Source organism: Colossoma macropomum, unplaced genomic scaffold, assembly GCF_904425465.1.
Source record: "Colossoma macropomum unplaced genomic scaffold, Colossoma_macropomum, whole genome shotgun sequence".
NCBI lineage: Eukaryota > Metazoa > Chordata > Actinopteri > Characiformes > Serrasalmidae > Colossoma > Colossoma macropomum.
The window spans coordinates 1,229,357-1,255,000 of NW_023494795.1; the positions used below are offsets into that span (position 1 = coordinate 1,229,357).

General features: G+C 38.6%; 1 protein-coding gene across 1 annotated transcript in view; it reads right to left on the reverse strand.

Annotated features, from left to right (window-relative positions):
• LOC118815190 (protein eva-1 homolog A) overlaps positions 1-25,644 on the reverse strand; it is an 84,686-nt gene that overhangs the window by 41,029 nt on the left and 18,013 nt on the right. Inside the window, exons 2-5 of the mRNA XM_036581139.1 lie at positions 9,268-9,485; positions 7,077-7,200; positions 6,715-6,867; positions 2,127-2,270 (exon numbers count right to left, since the gene is read on the reverse strand). Coding sequence (XP_036437032.1) covers positions 2,127-2,270; positions 6,715-6,867; positions 7,077-7,200; positions 9,268-9,485 — 639 coding nt within the window. The remainder of the gene's footprint in view (positions 1-2,126; positions 2,271-6,714; positions 6,868-7,076; positions 7,201-9,267; positions 9,486-25,644) is intronic.

Consider the following 25,644-nt stretch of genomic DNA (forward strand, 5'->3'; position numbering starts at 1 on the left):
CTGACACTAAGAAATGAGTTGAATCAGGTGTTTGAGCAGGTAAATCACCAAACTGTGCTGGACACCAGCCCTCCAGGATCACTGTGTTAGACTCATGTTCAGCTGCTCCAGAGCATCCCATTCCATTTGTCAATGAATTTCTATGGAACGTACACAAGTGCAACTAAATGCCTGTATCAGCAATGAGTGCTCCTTAAAGTGGCTGAATTCACTAATTATATGGACCATCTAGTGTACTTTTTTTCTTTTCATCAGCTTATCTCTGGAAAATAGTGCTAGATTTAAGTCATGTTCCATCATATATCAGTATAAACTAGTTTAAGACATATATGTCATATATATGCCATAAGAACCATACCTTTTAAAGGCCAGTCATGTAGCAGCCCTTGTAAAAGTGTCTGAATTGTTATCTATAAAAAGTACACGGCATTCCTAAAACAGCCTGAATTTTGTCCATATATCTGATTTTTGTCTGACTATTGCTTTAAAGCTGCACTTTGTAAGATTTGGGGGTTTGGCGACCTCTCTGGTGGAAATGTGTAATTGCATGCAATGTGGGGTAGAACATTTTGTAACACGGGTTGTGCTTTGGACTCCTTCCCCGAGTGGATGAATCTGATGATTGCGAGAGCATTGAACAAGAATTCAAAGAGAACTCAGTTGTAACTTGGTGAAGGACGCGTCTTTTGAGGATGTGAGTGAATTACCTGCTATTGTCCTCATATCTTCATCAGTATAATGCTGATTTAGCACTTCAGACCTAAACACTGAGCTGGACCTTCTTTTTTGAGCCTGTGCGAGTGACGTTAATACTTAAAGACATATGACGTGGTCTGAAAAACTCCTGACCCGACGCCTCTGACTTTTAATTGTTTATTTCAGGCTTTGCAGTGCGACTCGCAGCAGAGCACGCTCACCATATTTAGCCTGGCTTTAGTCTCCTGACTCAGTAATGCTACTTCTTTCAATATGAACAACAACAAAAAAAATCTTACGTAATGCTGCTTTAAATAAGGGTTAGTGGATTCAAGATATAGTAAACAAGGCCCACTATTACAGATACACTATTAAAATGAGCCCCTCAAATGAAAAAAACATATTTGAACCATTCCACCTATTTTTGGATTATCAGTGCATCATTATCTATTTTATTTTGTACAGCCTTTTATAATAAAAAGCCAAAATGTGCTTTATTTTCATTTTAGTGAAGACTTTATTTAAGAAACAGGGCATCAAATAATGCCATGCCATGCTTATATGATTTAAATGTATTATATAATATATTATATGCTTATATGTTTCATGTACTATATGATCTGTACTGTGTCTGAAGTCCACTGGAGAACTAGGTCTTTCTCCATTTACTATTTAGTGTTTAGCAGCCTCTAGTGGCCATATGTGGCACTACTTTAAACATAGGGAAAGCCTGCTAACACTCTGAAGCAATTTTCTTTTTCGCCATGCCATACCTACAGATTTCAAAACCACGTTCCACCAGCTTTGATTGAAGGATTTGATTGCATTCAGCCACAAGAGCATTAGTAAGGTCAGGTACTGATGTTGGATGGTCAGTTCTGGATCTCTCCAACTCATCCTAAAGGTATTAGATGGAGCTCCATCACTCCAGAGAATGCAGCTCCACTGCTCCACAGCCCAATGCTGGGGGGGGCTTCATATCCCTCTAGCCCATGCTTGGCATTGCCCATGGTAACCTTAGACCAGGGATACACTACTTCGGTCCTTGAGGGCCGGTGTCCAGCACAGTTTGGTGCTTACACAAGTGCAACTAAATGCCTGTATCAGCAGTGAGTGCTCCTTAAAATGGCTGAATTCACTAATTATACGGACCATCTAGTGTACTTTTGTTCTTTTCATCAGCTTATCTCTGGAAAATAGTGCTAGATTTAAGTCATGTGGCATCATATATAAGTATAAACTAGCTTAAGGCATATATGTCATATATATGCCACAACTGAACCATACCTTTTAAAGGCCGGTCATCTAGCTGCCCTTGCAGTAGGTCATGTTTATCTACACACAAGATCTAATGCTGTGTTGTGGTCTTACTAGGTATATGTATATGTATATGTGTATGTATATGTATATAATTGTAAGACAGAGCTCACCACAGGTGTATATAACACTAAGGTATTTCCTCGTGCCGGAGTAACAGGGGTCTCCAAACACCTGTGTAGAGGCACGGATTACACATGCCCGTTTCCCCTGGCATCGTGATGTCATCACCTGTAGCGCCACCTCTGACTGGCAGTCTGTAGAGACAGAAAACAAGTGTTTGTGTGTGAACATCATACATTAGATATATACACATTACAACAAACAGAGCACTAAAACAAGTCCCACCCTTCATGTAATTAATTTCCAATCAAAAAGGCCATCATTTATCAATTTCTCAATCACCATATAATTACATTGTAATAATATGTAATATATCAAGCAGATGTGCAGGACTAATCAATAGTTAGATGAAATGTTTAGCTGCAGTTATTGCTGCACAAGGGGGTCACATCAGATACATATATATATATATATATATATATACACACACATACAAATTTTTAGTATTTAGTTTGTTAGTGTGTGCACTCTTTGCCTTTATTACTGCTTGATTTTCCCCTCTCTCTCTAAAAAACAAGTTTAAATGCTGTTTATCTGGGACATTTTGTGGGTTACCAGGTCTTGCACGGTTGTTAGGAGCCCCACTTTCTCTGTATCTTTTAATCATTGTTCCCCTTCCTAATTCAAGTGGATTATCTTCTCTCTAATCTCCTCAGAAATATCTCATGAAAAATAAATAACTTGTACTTAATTGCCATTTTGACTGGAAATCAAATTTTTGAAAGGTGATGGTTGAAAGGTTTGCATAGTACTGTATACACATGAATGTGTGTAATATATATGAGGTATATTCTTCATACATATCACTACTTTTCCATTTGTGATGTCCAAAAATACATAGACAGCGTGTGTTATCAACCCCTTAAATGGCCAGGTCCCACCAACCACCCCAAAGTTTTATTACACACCTCTATAACCTAAGAATAGCTCAGCCAGTTTGCACAGAAGTCCCTGTAGTTACTGAATAATAAGCCTCAGTATGTAATAAGTCTGGGATTTTAAGGGGTTAATCTGTGCATGTTCAGACATCCTTTAACAGACAAGTGTTTTGTTTCGGAGACATTTGATCTTACACAGAAAGCAGAACCACACACGCCTGTCACAGTGATTGATTGGCCATTCACACACACACACTTACACACTCTGAGCATGGCATGGACACAGTCTCTGATCTCCAAACCATCTTCACCATCACAGAGGTTTGGGAGGCCTTTGCTATTGTCTGCACCTCTTTTTTATTTTTATTGTTACTTTAGCGTTTTATTCCTGCTTTCGTGTTTAAAACATGCATGTAGTTTCTGTGGAAAAGGGTTTGATACTGTAATAAAACAAATAACACTGGTTTGTAATCACTCTTGCAGGCAAAGCATCCACATACAGAAGTAATCATCACATCACTGAGAAACGAAAAGATGGAGGGAACAAAATTCTTTCGTTTAAAATGAGATGTAATCCGTAATGACTTCAGTAACAAATCAGCAGCCCAACACTGCCCTCTAGTGAGCAGAATGGTAATGCAAATCAAGCAATGGCAAACGAATTGAAAGACCAAAACTAACAAAACTTGCAAGTTTAGCAAAAAGACTTGATATGATGAGGTCATTCATTCTACACAGATAGTAGGGGGGAACTGGGGGGCCGTGTTAATATGTAAAGACCAAAGACATGCCATCAATTTGAGTTTAATAGCGTAAAAAAATTTTATACCCAATTTTCTCTTCAGGCCCAACCCTCTCACTGGCTAAGTCTTACCCTACCGCACATTGCTTTCAAGCTGAAAGGGTGAAGGCTGGCACAGACTGTTTTTTTACCTCCTTATGTCTTATGTACTTACCCAACACAATCAAGAGGCTAAAGCAATAAAAACCTAAACCTGTAAACAAAGTCCACCCTCAATTACACTCATCATACTCACATCTCCTCCTTCATATGTCAATAATAAAACACAAAACCACAAAAATAGCATTAGGAAATAATATCAAACATTCATATAGAGATTCAGTTTTGCTGCCTATTATAATGGCATTGTTTTTCTATCCATTGTGTCACTACAATCCTTGATCTGCATGTTGCTACAGATATTTTAGCAAAATACCCCAATAGCCAACAGCATAAGTTGACAAATGATCACAGAGCTGTAAAGAAATGTTGAAAATGATTTAGTGCTTCTTTCTTTTTGTCATTACTGACTCCAAACAAGACAACAAAAAATGTTCAATTGTACAGGACTAACATGTTAGAATGATTTTATATTTTTTATAACAAAAAGTTTAATTTTATTGAAAACATTGATCCCAAACTTTCGAACTCTGATTCTAAATTTTTGAGCATTGAATCTAAATTTTTGTACAGGGATTCCAAACTTTATTTTAGCTGTGATTCCAAACTTTTGAACAGTGATTCCAAACTTTACTTTAGCTGTGATTCCAAACTTTTGTACAGGGATTCCAAACTTTATTTTAGCTGTGATTCCAAATTTTTGAACAGTGATTCCAAACTTTTGAACAGGGATTCCAAACTTTTGAATAGTGATTCCAAATGAGTCCAAATTCCAAAATGATTTGTTGCTTCTTTCTTTTGAAAGTTGTTTTAAACTGTAACTGACTATAATAACCTATATAATAATAATTGTATAATAACTGATACTGAACAGCTCTTTCACACCTGAGCTACGTACTTTACTCCACAACCATCCTGCGACCCCCAAAATGATCTCAAACAATTTCAAAAAGCGGAAGGCACATGACCCCGTCCCCCGTTCCCCTGCCCCCCCCCGCCCCCTATATTGGCACGAGTGCTGGTGAATGTCTGTGTTTGAAGGTGGGTGGATGTGGTTTGGAGCACTGATGGATGGTGTAGAACTGAGGGGGTCTGTCTAAACGCTTCCCCAGACCAGAGAAACAGCCACCCAGTCTCCGGTTCCCCTGAGGGGGTTTAACCTGCTGGTGTCACGCTGAAATTCTCCCCCTGGGAAGGAAGTGCAGAGAGAGACAAACACAGACTCCATTAACCTGTCCTTTGAGCACGGTCGCCACGGTGATTAGTCAAGCAGGAGACCCAAGGCGACTCTGTCTCTCTCTCTCTCTCTCTCTTTCTCTCTCTCTATCTTTCTCACACACACACACACACACACAGGTTTGTTTTTATAGCTTGTCAGGATGTGGGGCAATAATGTGATCTGATGTATATTAAATCGTGAATATCTGAACAAAAGCTCATATCTTTCAAAAGTTACTTTAAAGGAGAAGGAAAAAAACATCTTTAACTTTCAATAGAAATAAATATGAAAGAATAAGCTGTAATTCCGAACAGTGATTCCAAACTTTTGAACAGTGATTCTAAACTTTTGAATAGGGATTCCAAACTTTTGAATAGGGATTCTAAACTTTTGAATAGGGATTCCAAACTTTTGAAGAGGGATTCTAAACTTTTGAATAGGGATTCCAAACTTTTGAAGAGGGATTCTAAACTTTTGAAGAGGGATTCTAAACTTTTGAATAGGGATTCCAAACTTTTGAATAGGGATTCCAAACTTTTGAAAAGGGATTCCAAACTTTTGAATAGGGATTCTAAACTTTTGAACAGGGATTCCAAACTGGTTTAAAATAAACACACAAACAATACACATATTATCATATAAGTGTAGCTAAATGCTTTCCTTATGACTCATCCTACAACATACAGACCACTCTTTCAGGAGTGTGTAGTTGTGTACAGTGTGTATAGTGTCTCCAAAACAGTGGATGTGACACATATCCTTTTCATTCACATCTGTGCGTGTGTGTGTGTGTGTGTGTGTGTGTGTGAGAGAGAGATAAGGAATTCCAGTAAAACTCCAGGGAGTTTCTGTGTTTTGAATGTGGAGGTGTGTTTTCATGCCAGCTGATCTCATCTCCTATTCCAGACCTTGGTGGAGTAAAATCTTGATATGTGCAAATTTTTTTAGATAATTTTTTTTTCTTCACTTGTAATTTTAATACTTAGAAGTTTTTGTTCAGATGGTGATGCTATATATGTATTTTGATTTAAAGCCTATTACCATGGCTCTACATAGAACTCTGTACTATAGAACCATCTACAACCATAAAAAAAAACATATACAACACATACCTCCATCAACCTGGAGAACCATTTTAACATGCAAAGAACCATGGTTCTACATAGAACTCTTTACTATAGAACCATCTTTTTTAAATGTGTACCTTTCACATAGAACCCTTAAAGAACCGTCTTTTTTAAGTGTGTAGAGCTAAGATGAATAAAGTTCTTAAACAGAACCTTCTAACAAAATGAACAAAAATTCCAAGACTTAGAATTTATAAGGTCTTCAGAAACAAAGCCCAGTCATTTCAGTGTGGGTGTGTCTATAGCACAAGCCCCACCCCCCACCTATCCCTACACCTCCAGGTGCCTTGACGCCTAGCTTTCATTGACAGTGATTTCCACAAAGGTACTGAAATCGATGCCCCCTTAATGCTGAGTGCACTGTAGTATTAGTATACATATCATCTGTATTAGCAAATTTTGAATATATTCAAATCTAGAACTGGAGAAGAGATAATGTCTGAGTGAGCTTACCCACAAACGGTGCCCTCCGGTGGTGTGGAGGACACTCCAGCGTTCCCTGCTGCGTGCGCCCAAACATGACCGAATACACAGCAATCTGCATCCCATTCTTACAGCTCAGCCTCAACCGCTCCCCTTCACAGACCACCTTACTCTTATACTCGTCTACAGGGGGGGAGAGAGCGATACATCTCAGCGAAAGGTCAACATCTCAGTCTGGAGTGTTTCTATTATCTGCTCTTAACATTGCGTGAACAGAAATCATTCAGTAAATACAATGATTTATTCAGTAATTACTATAAATTTTTCAGTAACTATTATAAATTATTCAGTATCTACTATAAATTGTTCAGTAACTAATATGAGACACTCACTAGGTCTGCATTTGTACTGTAGGGTGAGGGACTTGCTGATGGATGGACACGGATCTGTTCCAAATAAACGACTGTTAACCAACAGCTCACAACTCCTCCTGTCCTGACATTCATCTGACATCTTCTACAGAGAGAGAGAGAGAGAGAGAGAGAGAGAGAGAGTGGTTTCAGAGGGTTACAGTAAGGTTTAGAAAGTTTATATATATATATATATATGTATCGCTGTTGTCGGAAGAAAACCTTGTATCTCCAAAATGGTAACTTTACAGGAGAAGGAAAAAATCTACTCTACTTTTAATGTAAGTCAATGGAACCAGACATTTTTCTAAGTCATTTTGGGCCGTTTCTTTTAGTCCATTCTTCATGAAATTTACAAACAACGTAAAGAGCAACAGGTATTTTCAGATTATATCAAAAACTGAAAAACGACAAAAATGGAGATGACAGAAATGTAAACCAAATCCAAAAATGTTCACATAAATTGATGTTAGCTTTGCGTTAACGAACTATTAGAAGTCTCATAGGGACACGAGCAGAAATTAGCATAATCAAAGAGGTGTTTTTTCCCGGCTCTAATAGTGACAGTTTACCATTCTTTATAAAATACTGATACTAACATATCACACTGTGTCAAAATCGAATATCTAATCTACAATCTAATAATGTGAAAAAAATACAAATTGACAAATAAAAAGATAACTGTTTGTGTGTGTGTGTGAGAGAGAGAGAGAGAGAGAGAGTTCTCTGGTTGCACTGAGGGTTTGTTTTGATTCAGGTGAGCACATTCCAGAGTGTTCATTTCTCCCACACCAAATTCCTCTCCCTCCAGGCACACACACACACACACACACACACACACACACACACACATACACACACACACACACACACATTGCAGAATTCTTCCTTTGCCTCCAGGCCTCTGTGTTTGTGTGTTAGACAGACTGAAAAGGTGTGGTTAGGATATGGATGCTCATTTATCATAGGTATGTATAGGTGTGTGTGTGTACAGCACGTGTACGATCATTAATCATATGTAATCACTGTCAGAGACAGTAACGTTCAAACAGGACTCTGCCATGTCACACACCTGAAACTGAAACTGAATCCCACACACACACACACACACACACACACACACTCATACACTTCATAAAAAACACAGTTAAGAAAACATGAGGTCATGTACCGTAATGTGCCCTAAAGAAATGACCAGACTTTATGTCTGAAACACACGCATGGACAAACAGCACCTACACTCATCGGCAAAAAATAGTTGCACCCAGAAAGAATCAACTGACAGGAATGAAACTTGGTGGGTAGGTTTCATGCTCAGCTGCGCATGTGACATAAGCAAGGACGGGCCTTATCCCTGTACCAGTCCAACTATAAGGTCGTCCTGTTGCGCATGCTATCCATTCTGACTCGTGTTGTTGTGTTGGTAGCATCCTTACAAGCAAAGTTTGCCTCGGAGAAGAGTTCGAAAGTAATTCGAGCAGTTGGAAGAGTTCGAGAGGGGTCGCATCGCAGGGCTCCGGGAAGCGGGATGGTCTTATGTATTGTGCGCTATACCGGTTGTGCAGATATTACCATAGCATGCTGTTGGCGGCAGAGGATAGAAGAAGGCACTCAGCAGCGACATGAAGGATTGGGGAGACCTACACGACCCATGGAGAGGGAGATCCGACAGATTGTCCGACATGCGCAGAGTGACCCAACAGCCACGATTGTGGACATTGAGCAAGCAGTGATGCCCTCTAAGAGTCATCCTGTTATTGCAAGCACCATGACGCAGGACTACTTGCACGCAGATCATTACGACTGCCCTTAACACCACGTCAACGTCGCCAAAGTCCTGCTTTTGTCTTGGTAGAGACGACTAATGAATCCCGTGGTCAGGGCCAAGATTAACGGCATGTTGCATTAGCAGACATGGTGGTCCGACACCAAACTGAGACTACTACTACTACTGTATTTTTGGCTCGATAAATGTTGCCCATGTCAGTCTAAAATTTTAATAATTTATTGTTCCTGGTAACCTTTATCTTCCTTCCGTATAGCATTGCAATCTGGCACTTCCTTCTGAGAGCAGCTATGTTTTTGACGATGAGTGTACATGCAACACACACAACAAATGAAGCTTATTGGAATTGTATGTGTGTGCGCGTGCATGTGTGTGTGTGTGTGTTACCTGCAGTGCTGTTGATACATGACAGGAACTGTCATCACTCAGTGGGTGTGGCTCATCAATATTATAAGGGAGTGGACACTGCAGAGAGTGGGCGGAGTCTCTTCTGCCATAGAAAGCTGATTGGACAGTGATGGTGGTCCTCGGTGGGCACCTTACAGTCAGGATGTCTCCGTCACACGCTTCTTCAGTGTAATTCCTCAACACACGTGACAGGTAACCTAGGAAACAGTAAGAGCAGAGGTGTTAATATCTGACCTCACTACGATTCGATTCTTTATGCTTTATTAGGAAAAAGATTCAGGGAGTCATTAGATATTTCACTGTGATTTAGGTTATTTAGATATGATTCTTTATGAAATGATTCAGTGCATCATGAGAAGCACGATTCAGTTTGATTTGATTTCAGTTTTTTATGAAACAACACAAAGCATTCGCCACAACTGATTACAATACTTTATGATAAATTGATCACGATTCTTTAGGAAATGATTAAATGCATCATGAGAAATTTCATCATGATCCAATTATGATTCTTTAGAAGATGATTAAATGCATCACAATAAATTTCACTATGATTCAATTCAATTATAATTCTTTAGAAAATGACTCAATGGATCATGAAAAATTTCACTATGAATCAATTCAATTATGATTCTTTAGAAAATGACTCAATGGATCATGAGAAATTTCACTATGATTCTTTATAAAATCACTCGATGCATCACAACAAATTTCACTATGATTCAATTTATTTATGATTCTTTAGAAAATGACTCAATGGATCATGAGAAATTTCACTAAAAATCAATTAAATTTTGATTTTTTAGAAAATGATTCAATGCATCATTAGAAATTTCACCATGATTCAATTCGATTATAATTCTTTATAAAATGACTCGATGCATCACAACAAATTTCACTATAATTCAAATCCATTATGATTTGTTAGAAAATGACTGAATGAATCACAACAAATTTCACTGTGATTCAGTTCAATTATGACTGTTTAGAAAATGACTCAATGCATCACAAGAAAACAACAGCAAATCCAAATTTGACTGTAAGTATAGGCATAGAAATTTTATATAATCAAAACTGTAGTGTGACATTTCACAATTTCATCACTTTAGACCAATCAGAAGCTCTGTGGCATTTTTTATTGCCATTTTCATTTTAGTTTTTGGACATGAACGGGTAAAAGAATGCCATAGCAACGGTTCTGCTGTGTTCTGTCGTGTTGGGTGCGTACAAAGCTGTGGTGTGGTCACTAATGATCAAGTCCACTTCATTACAACAGGAAACTGTGAAGGACAAAGCAGACGGGTGTGTTCATCCTGAACAATTTTATTTATAAATTTGTTTATAACTCCTTCAACCATTCGGAGCCAAACACAGGGTGATTGTTCACTCACACGCACACACACCACACACCCACAGTGTAGAGAGCCTGTCATGGCTTGTCACGTCATGTGTGTGTGTGGCCCACCTGAGAGAGAAACACAGATTGGCAACCCCCACTCCTCTCATTTAGAGCAGAGATCGTAAACAATGCTGAATTTTCTTGCCAGTATCTGTGATTTCTACAAGGATGTGCTGCGATCAAGGCATGGATGATCACGTTATCGACTCTTGGGCACAAATATTTGGTGGGGCCCTACATTTTTGGGTGGTCAGTGATCTTTTATGATATGATATGATATGATATGCAGTGTTGGGCACATCACAGTTATAAGAGTGGATTACTTGCACATAAACCACATCACAAGTTAACATAGGCTACGTTCACATTACAAGCCTCGTTGCTCAAATATGATTTTTTGCTCTAATCCGATCTCTCTGACACGATGGTTCACACTTGTTTAGGTAAGTGAATCAAATCTGTCATTAATGTGAACGAACCAGCGTCCTGAAATGACCCTCATGAGCTCATCCTACTCAGTAACGTCACGTGAATGAATCACGTTCATCATCAGCACAAACTAACGAGCAGAACGAGCTTCGCTGAGAAGATCATTAACTCTGATCAGCTCTCAGCTTCATTATTAGAGCGAGATGAAGGAGAAAAAGGTGAGATGAGCTGCTTTTACAGGCTTTAACTTCTGTTCGGCGCTGCTGCCATGGTAACGCTGAATGATGGCGCATGCGCAGTGAAGAAAAAAGCACATGCATTCCGATCTGACCGTCACATTAAGGTCGCATGGCCATGAATCGGATCTAGGACCACATATGAAAGTGGCTCAGGTCGGATTTGAAAAGGTCAGATTTGTGTCCACACAGCCCTGAAAACATCTGAGTCACATTAGGGCAAAAAATTGGATTTGTGTCACTTCAACCTGGTTATGTGAACGTAGCCATAAACACAACAGCCAAAGCAGCACTTCTTTATAAAGCATGCATCCATTCCTGACAAGCGAAACATTCACCCCAAAGAAGACGAGATGAATCAAAATCAGATACCAGAAACGTACATAAAGACAAAAAGTAGCAAACTTAAAATCCAAGCCGTCAAGCATCATGGGCTAAAGCGTACTGCCACAATTGACTGCCGGATTAATGGAGAATGCGCTGGAGATGGTTCTATACAGAACCTTTTGAAAAGGGTTCTATATAGCACCAAAAAAGAGGTTTTCTATTGTTATGATACCAGGTCTATTACAATAGAAGAACCCTTTTTTGGTGCTACATAGAACCCTTGCTGTTTGCCATCTGGTGTCAACCAGAGGAGGATGGGTTCCCCTTTTGAGTCTTGGTTCCTCTCCAGGTTTCTTCCTCTTGCTATTATGGAGTTTTTCCTTGCCACTGTCGCCATTGGCGACACTCATGGGGGCTCAGACCCAGATTTTTCTGTAAAGCTGCTTTGTGACAACACCTGTTGTAAAAAGTGCTATATAAATAAACTTTGACTTGACTTGACTTTTCAAAAAGGTTCTATACAGAACCATCTACAGCACATTCTCCATCAACCTGAGGAACCTTTTCATAATGCAAAAAAACCTTTAATCATGCAAAGTGTTCTTTGAGTGTTCATGGATAGAACCATTTTCTTTACTAAAGAACTCTCAAATGTATGTTTGGATACACAATAAAAAAAAAAGATGGTTCTTCAAGGGTTCTTTAGAAAAGCAATGGTTCTGTTTAGAATTATTAGTTATACATAAAACCATTCGCATGCTTAAATGGTTCTTTGCATCTTTAGATTGATGGACAATGTGTTGTTTATGATTCTACCTAGAACCTGAAATGTTTTTCCCCATGTATATATATATATATTTATATATTTTTCTTTTAATTTATAAGAATCTTTTATTCAAGCAAAGGGTTCTTTGAGTGTTCATGGTTCTATATGGAATCATTTTCTTTACTAAAGAAACCTTGAAAAACCATGATTTTTAAGTGTGCATGGTTGGATGCACATTAAAAAAAAGATGGTTCTTCAAGGGTTCTTTAGTAAAGGCAGTGGTCCTGTTTTGAACCACTACATAGAACCATATATAACACATTCTTTATATAACGCATGCTTAAATGGTTCTTTGCATCTTTAGATTGATGGATAATGTGTTGTAGATGGTTCTATGTAGAACCTTTTTGAAAATTGTTCTATATAGCACCAAAAAGTGTCCTTCTATTGTAACAAGCCAGACATCGTAGCGTAGCAAAACCATTTTTGGTGCTATATAGAACCATTTTCAAAAAGGTTTTGTTTAGAACCAACAAGGACCATCTCACCGTACAAAGAACCATTTAAGCGGTTCAAGAAATGGTTCTTGAACTCATGGCTCTAAATAGAACCATTGCTTTTACTAAAGAACCCTTGAAGAACCATCTTTTTTGAGTGTGTACTTTAACACTTTTTACTCTATATCAAATACCTTTATTTCAAAAATGTCAGGAAAATTAATTTGTCCATGATTAAACTTTAGTGACTGTATTTGGTCTTTTAGCGTAAAGAAGCTCAAAAAGTCAAACATGTACGGTCTCTCTAAACCAGGGTGGGCCCAAAGTGTGGCCCACCCTCCTCACACAATGAGAGAACAGACATATTTTTATACTTGATATAACAAAAATGTATGTTTTGAAGTATTTTAGTAACAATATTTGTAATGCTATAAAATGCACTTTTAAAACTACCTATTTGAAGCCTACCAACCTACTTTATTTGTATACTGTTTTGTCGTTTAGGCCCTCGTCCCACCACAAACATCGCACTTAGGCCCCCAAGACAAAAAGTTTAGGCACCCCTGCTCTAAACTGTGCCCTGTAGCAGCCACGCTTGAGAGCAGTGGTCATTAATATATCGCTGTTGTTGGAACAAAACCTTGTATCTCCAAAATGGTAACTTTACAGGAGAAGGAAAAAACCTACTTTACTTTTAATGTAAGTCAATGGAACCAGACTTTTTCCCAAGTAATTTTGGGCCGTTTCTTTTGGTCCATTCGTCATGAAATTTACACACAATGTAAAGGGCAACAGACGTTTTCAAATTACGCCAAAAACTGAAAAATGACAAAAATGGAGATACAAGGTTTTTGTTCCGACAGCAGCGAAATACAAAATATACGAATTCAGCACCCACAAAGTGACCTTTTTTCACAGAAGAATAAATGACAGAACAAAACAATACTCAACAAAACAGAACAAAACAAAAATACTCTGTTCAAAGCGATCAGGAAACTCTTAAACTGATATAAAAAAAGTTAAATAGGCCTCCTTTAAAACTTAATTTACCACACACGCAGCTTGGCAGGACCATTATCTTTCTTTGTCAATTGGGCATCAGGACAAGTCCAAACAGAGAGTAAGAAGAGAGAGAGAGAGAGAGAGAGAGAGAGAGAGAGAGAGAGCCTATGATGAAAGAAAAAAAGGAAGATGCTATCAATCAGTGCTGCAAGACACTAACAAAACCTCGCGGCTGTCTGTCGAAAAGAAAAGAAAGCGCTCGTGTTTTCTTTTCATGCACCGCCACAGCCCATCCCTCGCTTTCTTCCTGCTTTCTTCTCAGGATTACTGAGCAAACGGCTTAAGTGTTTCAGCCAGAGGGGCCAAGAGACAGAGAGAGAGCGAGAGAAAGACAGATTGTATGGTTGATATTGAAGTAATACCCACAGTAATAAAGTCTGTATCTCATAATTAAAGGGGGCAATAAATTATAGCAGGAACCCACTTATTAACACCATACAAATTAGGCTAATTGATACAAATTATAATATATATATATATATATATATATATATATATATATATATATATATATATATATATATACACACATGTTTTTGTTTTTTTTTGCTGCTGTCGGAACAAAACCTTGTATTCAAAAAGATAACTTGCAATTCAAGACCACCCAAACAATAAGAATTCAGTGATGTTTAGGTCAGAGGTAGGTTCTGGACTCAGGGGTGGAATCTGGACTCGGGTGGTGTCTCTTCACTCAGGGGTGGGGTCTGAACTCAGGGGTGGGGTCTGGACTCATTTCCTTTTGACTTTCTCCTTCCTTACTCAAGTGGATTATTTTATACATAGTTTTCGTGTCCTGTGGCCATACTGTTGACATTCCTTTAGCAGAGTGTGTATGAGCAGTCAAGGCTGGCTATGGCTCCCAAATCAAGATGTGAAGAAAAAAATCAGTTTGATCAGAAATGTTGATCTGTACCAAATCGATACGTTATCCCAACACCTATAATTACCTTGTAAATACTGTACCAGCCAGCATATCGCTGGACAAAAGGCATACAGTTCACTACAATCATATATTATTTAATCTGCGGAAGGTTCAGCGATATTTGTGTTTTTTACCATCAGCTACAACATCAAACACCATCGTGATCACAAAGGAGAGTAATTATAGAAGCCTGTTTCCACCACTGGAGTAAAATATATAGCCATTTTTTAAGTCATAATAATGAGATGTTTTTCCATAATTATGATTTAGTATCTCATAATAATGACTTAGTATCTCAAAATAATAAGATTCAATCTCATAAGCATGACTTAGAAACTCATAATTATGACTTAGTATCAAATTATGATTTAGCACCTCCTAATTATGACTTACTTTCTAATAATTACAACTTATTATTATATAAAATATTATTATCTCATCATGATGAGATTCAACCTCATATGCATGACTTAGAATCTCATAATTGTGACTTTCTCATAATTATGACTAGCATAATTATGACAGTATCAAAATCACGACTTAGCATCTTATAATTATGACTTACTTTCTCATAATTACAACTTAGTATCTCATAATAACGAGACCTGATCTCATAATTATGACTTAGCATCTCATAATTATGACCTACTTTCTCATAATTATGAGAAAATGTTCTCATTATTACAAGATAGTAATTATTACGAGATATTTAGTCATAAGTATGGAAAACTTTCTCTTTATTATTATAAGAAACTTACTAAACAGATGTATATTTTTCTTCAGTGGTCAAAACGGGCTTCCGTAAGATCTAGACATCTTTCTCCTTTGTTGGCTCAGCTCTTTAGCCTCTTTCCCCTCACAACATTGGACAGATGCTAAAAAAGACAGCACACCGTGGCTATATCTTATCTGTCAGGGTACTTTATTAACTAACAGTGTGCAAACAGAGGCTCTACAAGTGCTGCCGTCATCACTGTGTTGACCGGTGGTGTGTCAACAATATGGCAGTGGCAACAAATGTGATGTCAGTCAAATACTATCCAAAAAATGAATAACGTGTACTTAATGGCCATTTCGACTGTAAATTAAATAAATTAAAGGCGGTCTCTGACTTTTACACACTGCTGTTGATCTGTGCATTTGTATAATGACAACTGAGTTACAACAATTCTTATAAATACAGACAACACACAGCCCCCCACAGAATAAGGCCTTGCTTACTCCTCAGTTAGCCTAATGGGAACAGAGTAAACAGTCTGAACAATCAGGCCAAGGCTGGTCACCATGGAGAGCCCAGTTAAACACATTACCACAGTTAGCCCACTCAGACAGAGGACAGGGGTCAGAAAAGGGAAGTGTAACTTTTCAGACGGGCCTATCCGCCTGTCCGACTGATCATAAGTAAAGGCTGGAACTGATAACAGCCCCCCAGGTTAGCCAGACGTGTGATATGGTGGAGCTGGCATTGTTAGACTTTATGTCTGTGCAATTAAACTGTTAAGATGGAAACAAAGTCATCCAGAGTGGTTTGTTGTTAAAATCCTCAACTCCAGAGAAAATTACTGAGGATTATTCACAGTGGTGGCAATAAGAACATCCAAGGCCTGTAAAAGCTACTTTACAGAAAACTATTACATATGGTTAGAAATACACAGCCTGATGGCTGAGACGCTGTTTTACGAACGCTTTGAGAAGGTTTTGGCCCAAGACGACACTATTTTACCATCATTAACACTCAATATAGCAACTTGTTTAGGTCTACTGGTGGTTTTGGATAGTAAATGAATCTGCTGTATTGTGTTGTAGTCATGGCGACCCCTGGTTCCTATCAGCACCACTGTAAAGAGTCAGTTTCTCTACTATAAACCATTTCACTCCATATTCACCACTCTGAATGGCTTTGCTAAGCGGTACAGCTGATTCATACAGGCTATGAAATATCTCTATAAATCAATATAATTTGGTATCAAATACTAAAATAATGCACAAAGTTAATGATACCAACCAAGATTTATGTTCACCTACCAAAGTTGATTCACTAGCATTCGAGCTTGAGCAAATGACAACAAAAACACCTCGGTAAACAAAGATTTTAGACGATTTCAATCTTGAACCTCCATTATTTTATGATTATCATGTTATCTGTCAGAGATTGCCTTATTAAATCACATCTCTCCACGGTCGTCACAGCGAAATGCAGCGTGCCTGGTCGAGTCTGTGGGGTCTAGAGCTTCATTATAGATCTGCTAACATATACCCATCTATTCAGCTTGCAGCAGTTTAGCTCCGCCCATTCAGTCTGAAGTTATAAGGAGCGTTTTAACCCTCCTTATAACGCATGAGGCACAATACAAGCCAATCAGAACAGAGCTAATATACTTTATTTAAAGGCATAGTAACAAAAATAGCCTGTTTAAGGGATAAAGGGAGGTCAGAAAATAGGCATATCAAAAATAAATGCACACAAACTTTATAAGTGGACCTCAGAGAAAAAGTAGGATATGGGCCTTTGAAAGAAATGAAGGTTGTCTTCATCCACTTGTATCAATATTAGCGTTCAGACATTAGCATTTGTATCACTCAATACTGGATCTGAACTGATGATCACATTTCAATACATTTTTTTCAGTGTAGAAAAGATGGAAGTGGGTCGTACTGAAGGAGTCATTCAGAAAAAGCCAATCATTCATAAACGACCAGCATGTAAAGAGATATCTACCGGAGACCGCAGCAATAAACTAGCCGCAACACCATATTCAGCACAAGCTAATCTTCAGACAGCGTTTGAAATCTCTCTTTTATTACACTTATTTAGTGGAAAGATAAGAAGGAGTGATAAACCAGCAGAGTGTGCGAGTGTGTCTATACCCCACAGTAACCCATTACCAGGAGAAACTCGCTGGCATTCACCACAGCATTCCACACCAGAGTGTGTGTGTGTGTGTGTGTGTGTGTGTGTGTGTGTGTGATTGAACTTGGCAGTCTGCCCATAGAGACCACACACAGGCAGAATGGCATGGCAGCTGCATGCGGACCCCACATAAACGTCTAATATATTAAGTAACTGAGCTTCAATGTGAGTCCTAACCGAAACAGATAAACCAATGAGAAAGCCTCCATCTGTCTGTCTCTGGATCATTCTACCAAATTAGTTCTAACTGCAGTGCCACAGTATTAAAAAAAATATTTAAGTCACAAAAAATAGTATTTAGACCTTAGATATTTATTATGTTATGAACTATTTAGACCCAAGGTATAAATTGAGATAGTAATTAGCTAAATACACACAAAATCATCTTTCTATTAGAAGGTGTCTGTCCGAAATCCTAGCCTCCAAATTTAGGCCCAATCCCATTCCTTATTTTTACCCCTACCCCTTGTTTTCAAGTGTCACCTTGTTCCTTGGAACTCAGTTATAATGGGTAGAGGTTAAAATTTTCCCTATAAAATGGGACCCTCAAATAAAAAAGAGCATTACTTCATTAACAGCTACTAGCGCTGCTCTGTAGGCGACCCTGCCAGTCTGCAGTGACAGCAGAGGAGGGTAAAGTTCAGCAACCTCGCATTTAGGGAATTATACGCCTTCAAAGAGTGAGGGTTATTTATTATCACACACCCCAAATTGTTCAGTGATATGAAGCTGAAGTCAGATATTCACCAGCTTCTTGTGCGAATTTTCCTGTTCCACCATAAATGGAGCAGCAGTTACGTTCTGGTGCTTCAGGCGTCAGAACTGCTGGACATTAGCAAACTATTAGTGATTTTTTATGCATATTATGAAGAAAAGAACCATAATACATTGAAACAACATTAAACTAAGATAATACAGTGGTTATCTTGCCTGTTTTTCTTTTTTTCTCATAACACTTGGAGCCTCTGAAAAACCTTCCTTTGGAGGGCCATGTAGCCCTAACACTTCACCCTACCCCTCTATCTCAACAAGAATCGGGACACCCTACCCCAAGACTTGTACGCGCAAAACAGAGGGGTAGGGCTAAGTGGTAGGGGCGAGGGGTGCAATGGGATTGGGCCTTACACTTGTAAAGAATAATGCTTACATTTTTTGTATATGTACGTATATATATACACACACACACACACACACACACACACATACACACACACAAACACACCATATATATATGGGTGGAGCCTTATTTAATCCACTTCCCTGCATTTTAGAGCAGGAAGTGAGTGCATCCCTGTCCCTCATGGCCACATGGTGAGCAGTTAGATCCCACTGTTGTGAAGTCAATGTGTCCCAAAGCTGAAAATCAGTGTGAAACATTAAGAATAATTACAACATTTTCTGCAACTAAACTTTTTTGTGTTTCAATGACAAATACATGATTATGAGTGTACAACTGGTCAAAGTTGTGTTTGCTAGTCATGTACTGGCTAGTAAAACGGTCACTACTGAAACAGTCACTGCTGAAACACTTGGTAAGAAAATGTGTATGATTTACAAAATCAGAAGTTGGGCTTTCACTTTTGAAGGCAAGCAAGCAAGTCAACACTTACAAAAGTGTTTTACTGTGTTTAAAGTTATTGTGTTCAAATATTAAATATTACCAGGGCCTTTCCTGAAATCTGACTTGCCACAGATGCCACCCCAAATTTTCTGCCACGTCATTGGCTTCCACTTTGCTGTGGGGTGGGAGTTGGTGCCTTTAAGAGGAGAGCTGTTTTGCTATCCTTTGCTGTCGTTGCTGCAATTGGCAGAGCAACTCTCTCCCCACCCCTCACCCTGCAAGCGTGCAGTAAAAATGAAAGTATCCTAAATGTAGTTTAGCCCCTTTTTAGAGCTGTCACAGATCATAGTGGTATCATATGAGAGGGTTTAAACCTGTAGGAGTGTGTAGGTGCCTCAGAGGGACAATATTGCATGGGGCCCCTGTGTTATGATCAGATGACATGTCATGTGATATCAGGTTAAAAGGATGGAATGTGCAGGAACTCTTCACACCCAGAGCATAACCTTCCCATCATACACACACACACAAACACACACACACACACACACACACACACACACACACACACAAAAATGATATATTTAAATATCAATATGTAATGATAATATGGCCCAAATGCATTTTATATATATATATGTATATGGAAGTAACTATATGTATTAATAATATGTCCCATTTTGAGCAAAAACCCTGCTTCTCAACTTTCGGCATTTTTTATATTTTTACACAATATTTTTACATAATAAACAATATATGTGATTTTAGTGATTTTGACCGTGGCATTATTGAGTGGGTTCAAATGCACTTAATTATCCAGTCATAACCAGATTTCTGCAGTTATCTGATTATTCAAATGGTCATGTAAACAGCACACTCTGATTTCTTAGATCAGAGAAAGGTCTAGAAATCTGATTAATGAAATCTGATAAAGAGGCTGTAATGATAAAGAAATCTGATGAAGAGGCTCAGTAATCAGATTTCTCAGTGCATGTAAACTCTTACTCTGATTTCTTTCAGATTTCTCAGTCTGCGCATGTGCGAAACAGACCAGGGTACCGGAAATAAGCGAGCAACGTCACCGCGAGATGCATCAAAACTCTTTTGGACCATTGCTGAAACCAACATCATGCTTGACAAAATGAAGGAATTAAATATTCTGCATCTTCTAGATGATGTTTTTTTTAAAGCCGCGGCATGAAGTTTGAGTTTTACGTTACGTTTACATCACATCTTCTTCGGTGAGTTTATTGGCTGGTTGTAAAGCAGAAATCCGATTACTGTCTGACTCATGTAGACCCGGAATTTTCCCATTATCTGATTACTGACAAAATCTGATTTTCAGCAGTTATTGGATTATTAAGTAAATGTAAACACACTCATTGTTGGTGCCAGAACAACAATCATGCCACTGTCAGAATCACTTACATTATTTCCCTTGATATTTATCTATCAGTACTTCTATAATGGCTCTCCTGGGATTTTCATGCACAACAGTCTCTAGAGTTCAGAGTGTATTAAAGAAAAAACATCCAGTGAGCAGCAGTTCAGTGGAGAGAAACGTCTTGTTGATGAGAGAGGTTGAGGAGAAAGGCTACAGTAACTAAGATAAACTCCTGTTCAATTGTGCTGAGCAGAAAAGCATCTCAGAATGCACAACATATTGAACCTTGAGGTGGATGGGCTACAACAGCAGAAGACCACATCTGGTTCCACTTCTGTCAGCCAAGAACAGAAAGCAGTGGCTGCAGTGGGCAGAGGCTCACCACAACAGGACAGGTAAAGACTGGAAAAACATAGCCTAGTCTAATGAATCTCCATTTCTGCTGAGGCACACAGATAGTAGGATCAGAATTTGGTGCCAACAGCATGAATCCATTGACCCAACCAGCCTTGTGTCAGCAGTCCAGGCTGGTGTAATCGTGTGGGGAATGTGTTCCTGGCGCACTTTGGGTTTCATGAACGTGACGATGAGTGCTCTTCAGTGGCCTTCCCAGTCACTGGATCTGAATCCAGTAGAACACCTTTGGGATGTGGTTGAACGGGAGATCCACAGCATTAAAGTGCACCTGAAAAATCGGCAGGAGCTGCATGATGCAGTCATGTCAACAAGGACCAGAATCTCAAAGGAATGTTTCCAACATCTTGCAGAACCCATGACACGAAGAACTGTTTTAAGAGCAAAGGGAGGCCCTACCTAGCATTAGTATAGAGTTCCTAATAAACTGTTTGTGAGTGTTTACGTAATAACAGTATGGTCTACTTGTATTATATATGTAATAATAAGACGAAAGAAACTGTTTTCTGACAGCAGAGGGGTGTCACCCCTTGTTGCTCGCTAGCAGCTCAACACAGAGTCACAACATTTCACACACAGACAGCCAACAGAGTCCTAGTTAATCTGATACCAGATTTATGGGGACAAAATATTTAATTTTATTATATTCATTAAAATTTTTTTGGCATACTTAATTTCCATTGTGCTGGCGGAATGGCCATTAGGTGGCCTGCAGAGGGAGGCTTTGTAATCTGGCTAACAGCAGTATCCCGGTGAAATACACACACATACAAGCACATACACACAATGACTGAAGATAAAGCTCTTTTTACTCTCATATCAGAAAATATGAACATGAAAGAGAAGCGAGTAAGATAACCTGCAAATACCTGTGTGCGTGTGTGTGTGTGAGGGAATTACCCTGATCTGGGGTTTCCCTGTGTTTAAATGATGCTGCGCTGTGATTGGTGGAGAGCACACTGGAGTAAATTCCTCACAGGTCTACACACACACACACACACACACACACACACACACACACGGAATGCAGAGTGAGAGAGGAAAAAGAGCTTATCTTCCATGTGCACATTGGTAGAGTACAGAGGGAGATAAATATATATATATATATGGAGAGAGAGAGAGAGAGAGAGAGAGACAGAGATAGAGAGAGAGAAAGAGAGAGAAAGAGAGAGAAAGAGGGAAAGAAAGAGAATGAGGGAGGAAGAGGGAGAGAGAGAGGGAAAGAATGAGAATGAGGGAGGAAGAGGGAGAGAGAGAGGAAAAGAAAGACAATGAGGGAGGAAGAGGGAGAGAGAGAGAGGGAAAGAAAGAGAATGAGGGAGGAAAAGGGAGAGAGGGAGGAAAAGAAAGAGAATGAGGGAGGAAGAGGGAGAGAGAGAGGGAAAGAAAGAGAATGAGGGAGGAAGAGGGAGAGAGGGAGGTATGGAACAAACTCTGAGGTGACTATGAGATACAAACTACAAAGCAGTATGTAAAATGATGCTAAGTACCAAGACAGTCTAACAATATTACAATACTGCAATGTCAGGTTTTAGCTATTAAGCAGATAAATAACACAGTAAAATACCTCATAATGATTTGGTGTAACAGGGTATTAGTAATGAGGTGTTCAGTATAAAAATACACTAAATTTGAATCTAATTTCACGTTTAAGCAGGAAGGTAAGTCTGAAACAAATCCGAGTACCGGGTAAGTTATAAACGTAAAATGATGACACAAAATACAAAGATAGTTTTCTGATGTTAATGTTAAGCATTGCTTTACAATTCAGATTCATTTATAGGCACACTCTTCTTTAGTCAAGGGAATGGTTCTATTTAGAACCATGGGTTCTATATAGAACAGTTTCATGCTTAAACAGTTCTTTGCACGGTTTATTGATACATATGGGATATATATGGGATATATATGATATATATGGTTCTATTCAGAATCTTTTCAAAAATGGTTCTATATAGCACCCAAAAAAGGGTTCTGCTGTTGTTATGATGTCAAGCTTGTAATAGAAGAACCTTTTTGGTGCTATATAGAAACATTTTCAAAAACATTCTATAAAGAACCATATACAACACATTCTCCATCAATCTGAAGAACAATTTCATAATGCAAACAACCATTTAAGCGTGAAATTGTTCTTCAGATTGATGGAGAATGTGTTGGATGTGGTTCTATATAGAACGTTTTTGAAAATGGTTCTATCTAAAAGAACCCTCGAAGGACCATTTTTTTAAATAAACAGATAAATACTGATAAAAACTCTTTGTACGTTATTCATGTACAGCCTTTTAAAGTTATATAACTACCCAAAATAATTAGTCTTAGTTAAACTGTCTTGGAACTTGACATCATGTTACTGAATATAATGAGTGTGTTTACATGCACTCAATAATCCAATCATAACTGGATTTCTGCAGTTATCCTTTTATTCAGATGGTCATGTAAACAGCACACTCTGATTTCTTAGATTGGTGTAAGATAATCCAATTAAGAAATCTGATAAAGATTTGGATTGGCTGGATTTTAGCCCAGTAATCAGATTTCTCAGTGCATGTGAACTCTTACTCTGATTTCCTTCAGATTTCTCAGTCTGCATGCATGAAAACAGACCGCAGTACCAGACATAAGCGAGCAGTGTCGCCACGACATGCCAACAACATGCATCATGAAATGAAGGATTTAAATATTCTTCATCTTCTAGATGATGTATGTTCAAATTTTCAGGTAAAGTGGTGAAATGTTTTGAAAAAGGGCCATGGCACCAAGTTTGAGTTTATGTTACATTTACGTCACGTCTTGTTCTGTGTTTCTATTGGCTGGTGGCAAAGCAGAAATCCGATTACTGTCTGATTCACATAGACCCGGAGTTTTCTATTATCTGATTACTCAAGTGCATGTAAACACATTGATCGGATTACTGACAAAATCTGATTTTCTGCAGTTATTGGATTATTAACTGCATGTCAATGAACTCAGTGTCTAGTGCACTATAATCAAAGGAGCCTAGCAAATTTCATTCGACTGTATAATCACGAGACATAATAAACACCAAGAAACTCCTGTTTGCAGCCATTTATCAATGATGGAAGAATTCCATACAATCACAAAAAAGCAATGTAAACATATCTGTATAGCTATGTCGGTTATACTAGTCATGCGTTTTGCCAGACCACTTACTGAGCTTAGAGATTTTAGGTATTTTTAATATTTTTGTTTGCAGATAATCATCACAACAATGATATCTGTCCTAATTAACACTACTGGTTTGGTTAAATATCTATACATTGTAATTACGTTTTGCAATTTCAAACAAGCAAATAAACAAACAAACAAACAAACAAAAAAAAGCTGCTCACAGCCCCAACAGTACCACCACAGAATGTAGGAGGGCACAAACCCCACTGACCCTCCACTGATCTAGTACTTTGGAGTTTGTACCTTCTAGAACTCAAAGAATGCTAAAGAAAGCATTTACTATATTTATTACAGTCCGTCACCCACATTAGTTACGTAAGATAGAGTTAAACGGTGTTTAATTTCATGCTGCAGAACTAATAAAGTCTCCTCATAAACGCTGAGCAGATCCACTCCGAGCTGCACTTTCACTGCCCGCACATTCAGTGAATTATAGTAATTACAGAGCACGGCTTACAGTCTGCTGAGGGAACGCACATGCTCATTACTACTGACTCTCCAACAAGGTTCTAACCCCCACATGGAACGGGCCCACACCCTGGAACACAAGCATTACAGAAAACAGCCCCATTTATAGCTTTAAGAGAAATCCAGAGCCAACAACAGCCTGAAATAAATACAAATAAATGAGAAGGGCTGGTTACTCTAAATAACAGTCCATCAAAGTCAGAGAGTCAAGCCAGAGATTGATTCCAATAACAGACCACAGAATGTGGCCTCAAGTCTAAAGACTCAATCTGGGCATCTATTTTTCACACCAATAAAGACCTATGTGTGTGTGTGTGTGTGGGTGTGTGTGTGTGTGTGTGTGTGTGTGAATAGTACTGTACAAAAGTTCATCCTTCGCTCTTTCCCTTTATTACAGCTCCCATTCTTTCCAGGAGACCCACTTTCAGTTCCTCAAAGAATCTGCAGACACACCTCCAAAGTTCAGTCTTAGAAGCTGGTTGATCATTTTCTGAAGTAATCAAACACATTCAGTGGTGTTGAGGTCTGGACTCTGGGGTGGTCAGTCCATCGTTCAGCTTCTTTGTTTGATGTGTCCGTCTCCTTTTCTCAGTGAGGTTCTTCTTGACAGCTACACGTCCTTTCAGACCCACAGCGCTGAGTCGTCTTCTCACAGTGGAAGGATGGACAGAAACACCTGTGGATGTTTTCAGATCTGAAGCAGCTTGATTTTCTCCTCTCTCTCAGAGATGAAAGCTTTAAGTGCTGTTTATCTGATGGGGGACAGTTTTGGTGTCAACCAGGTCTTC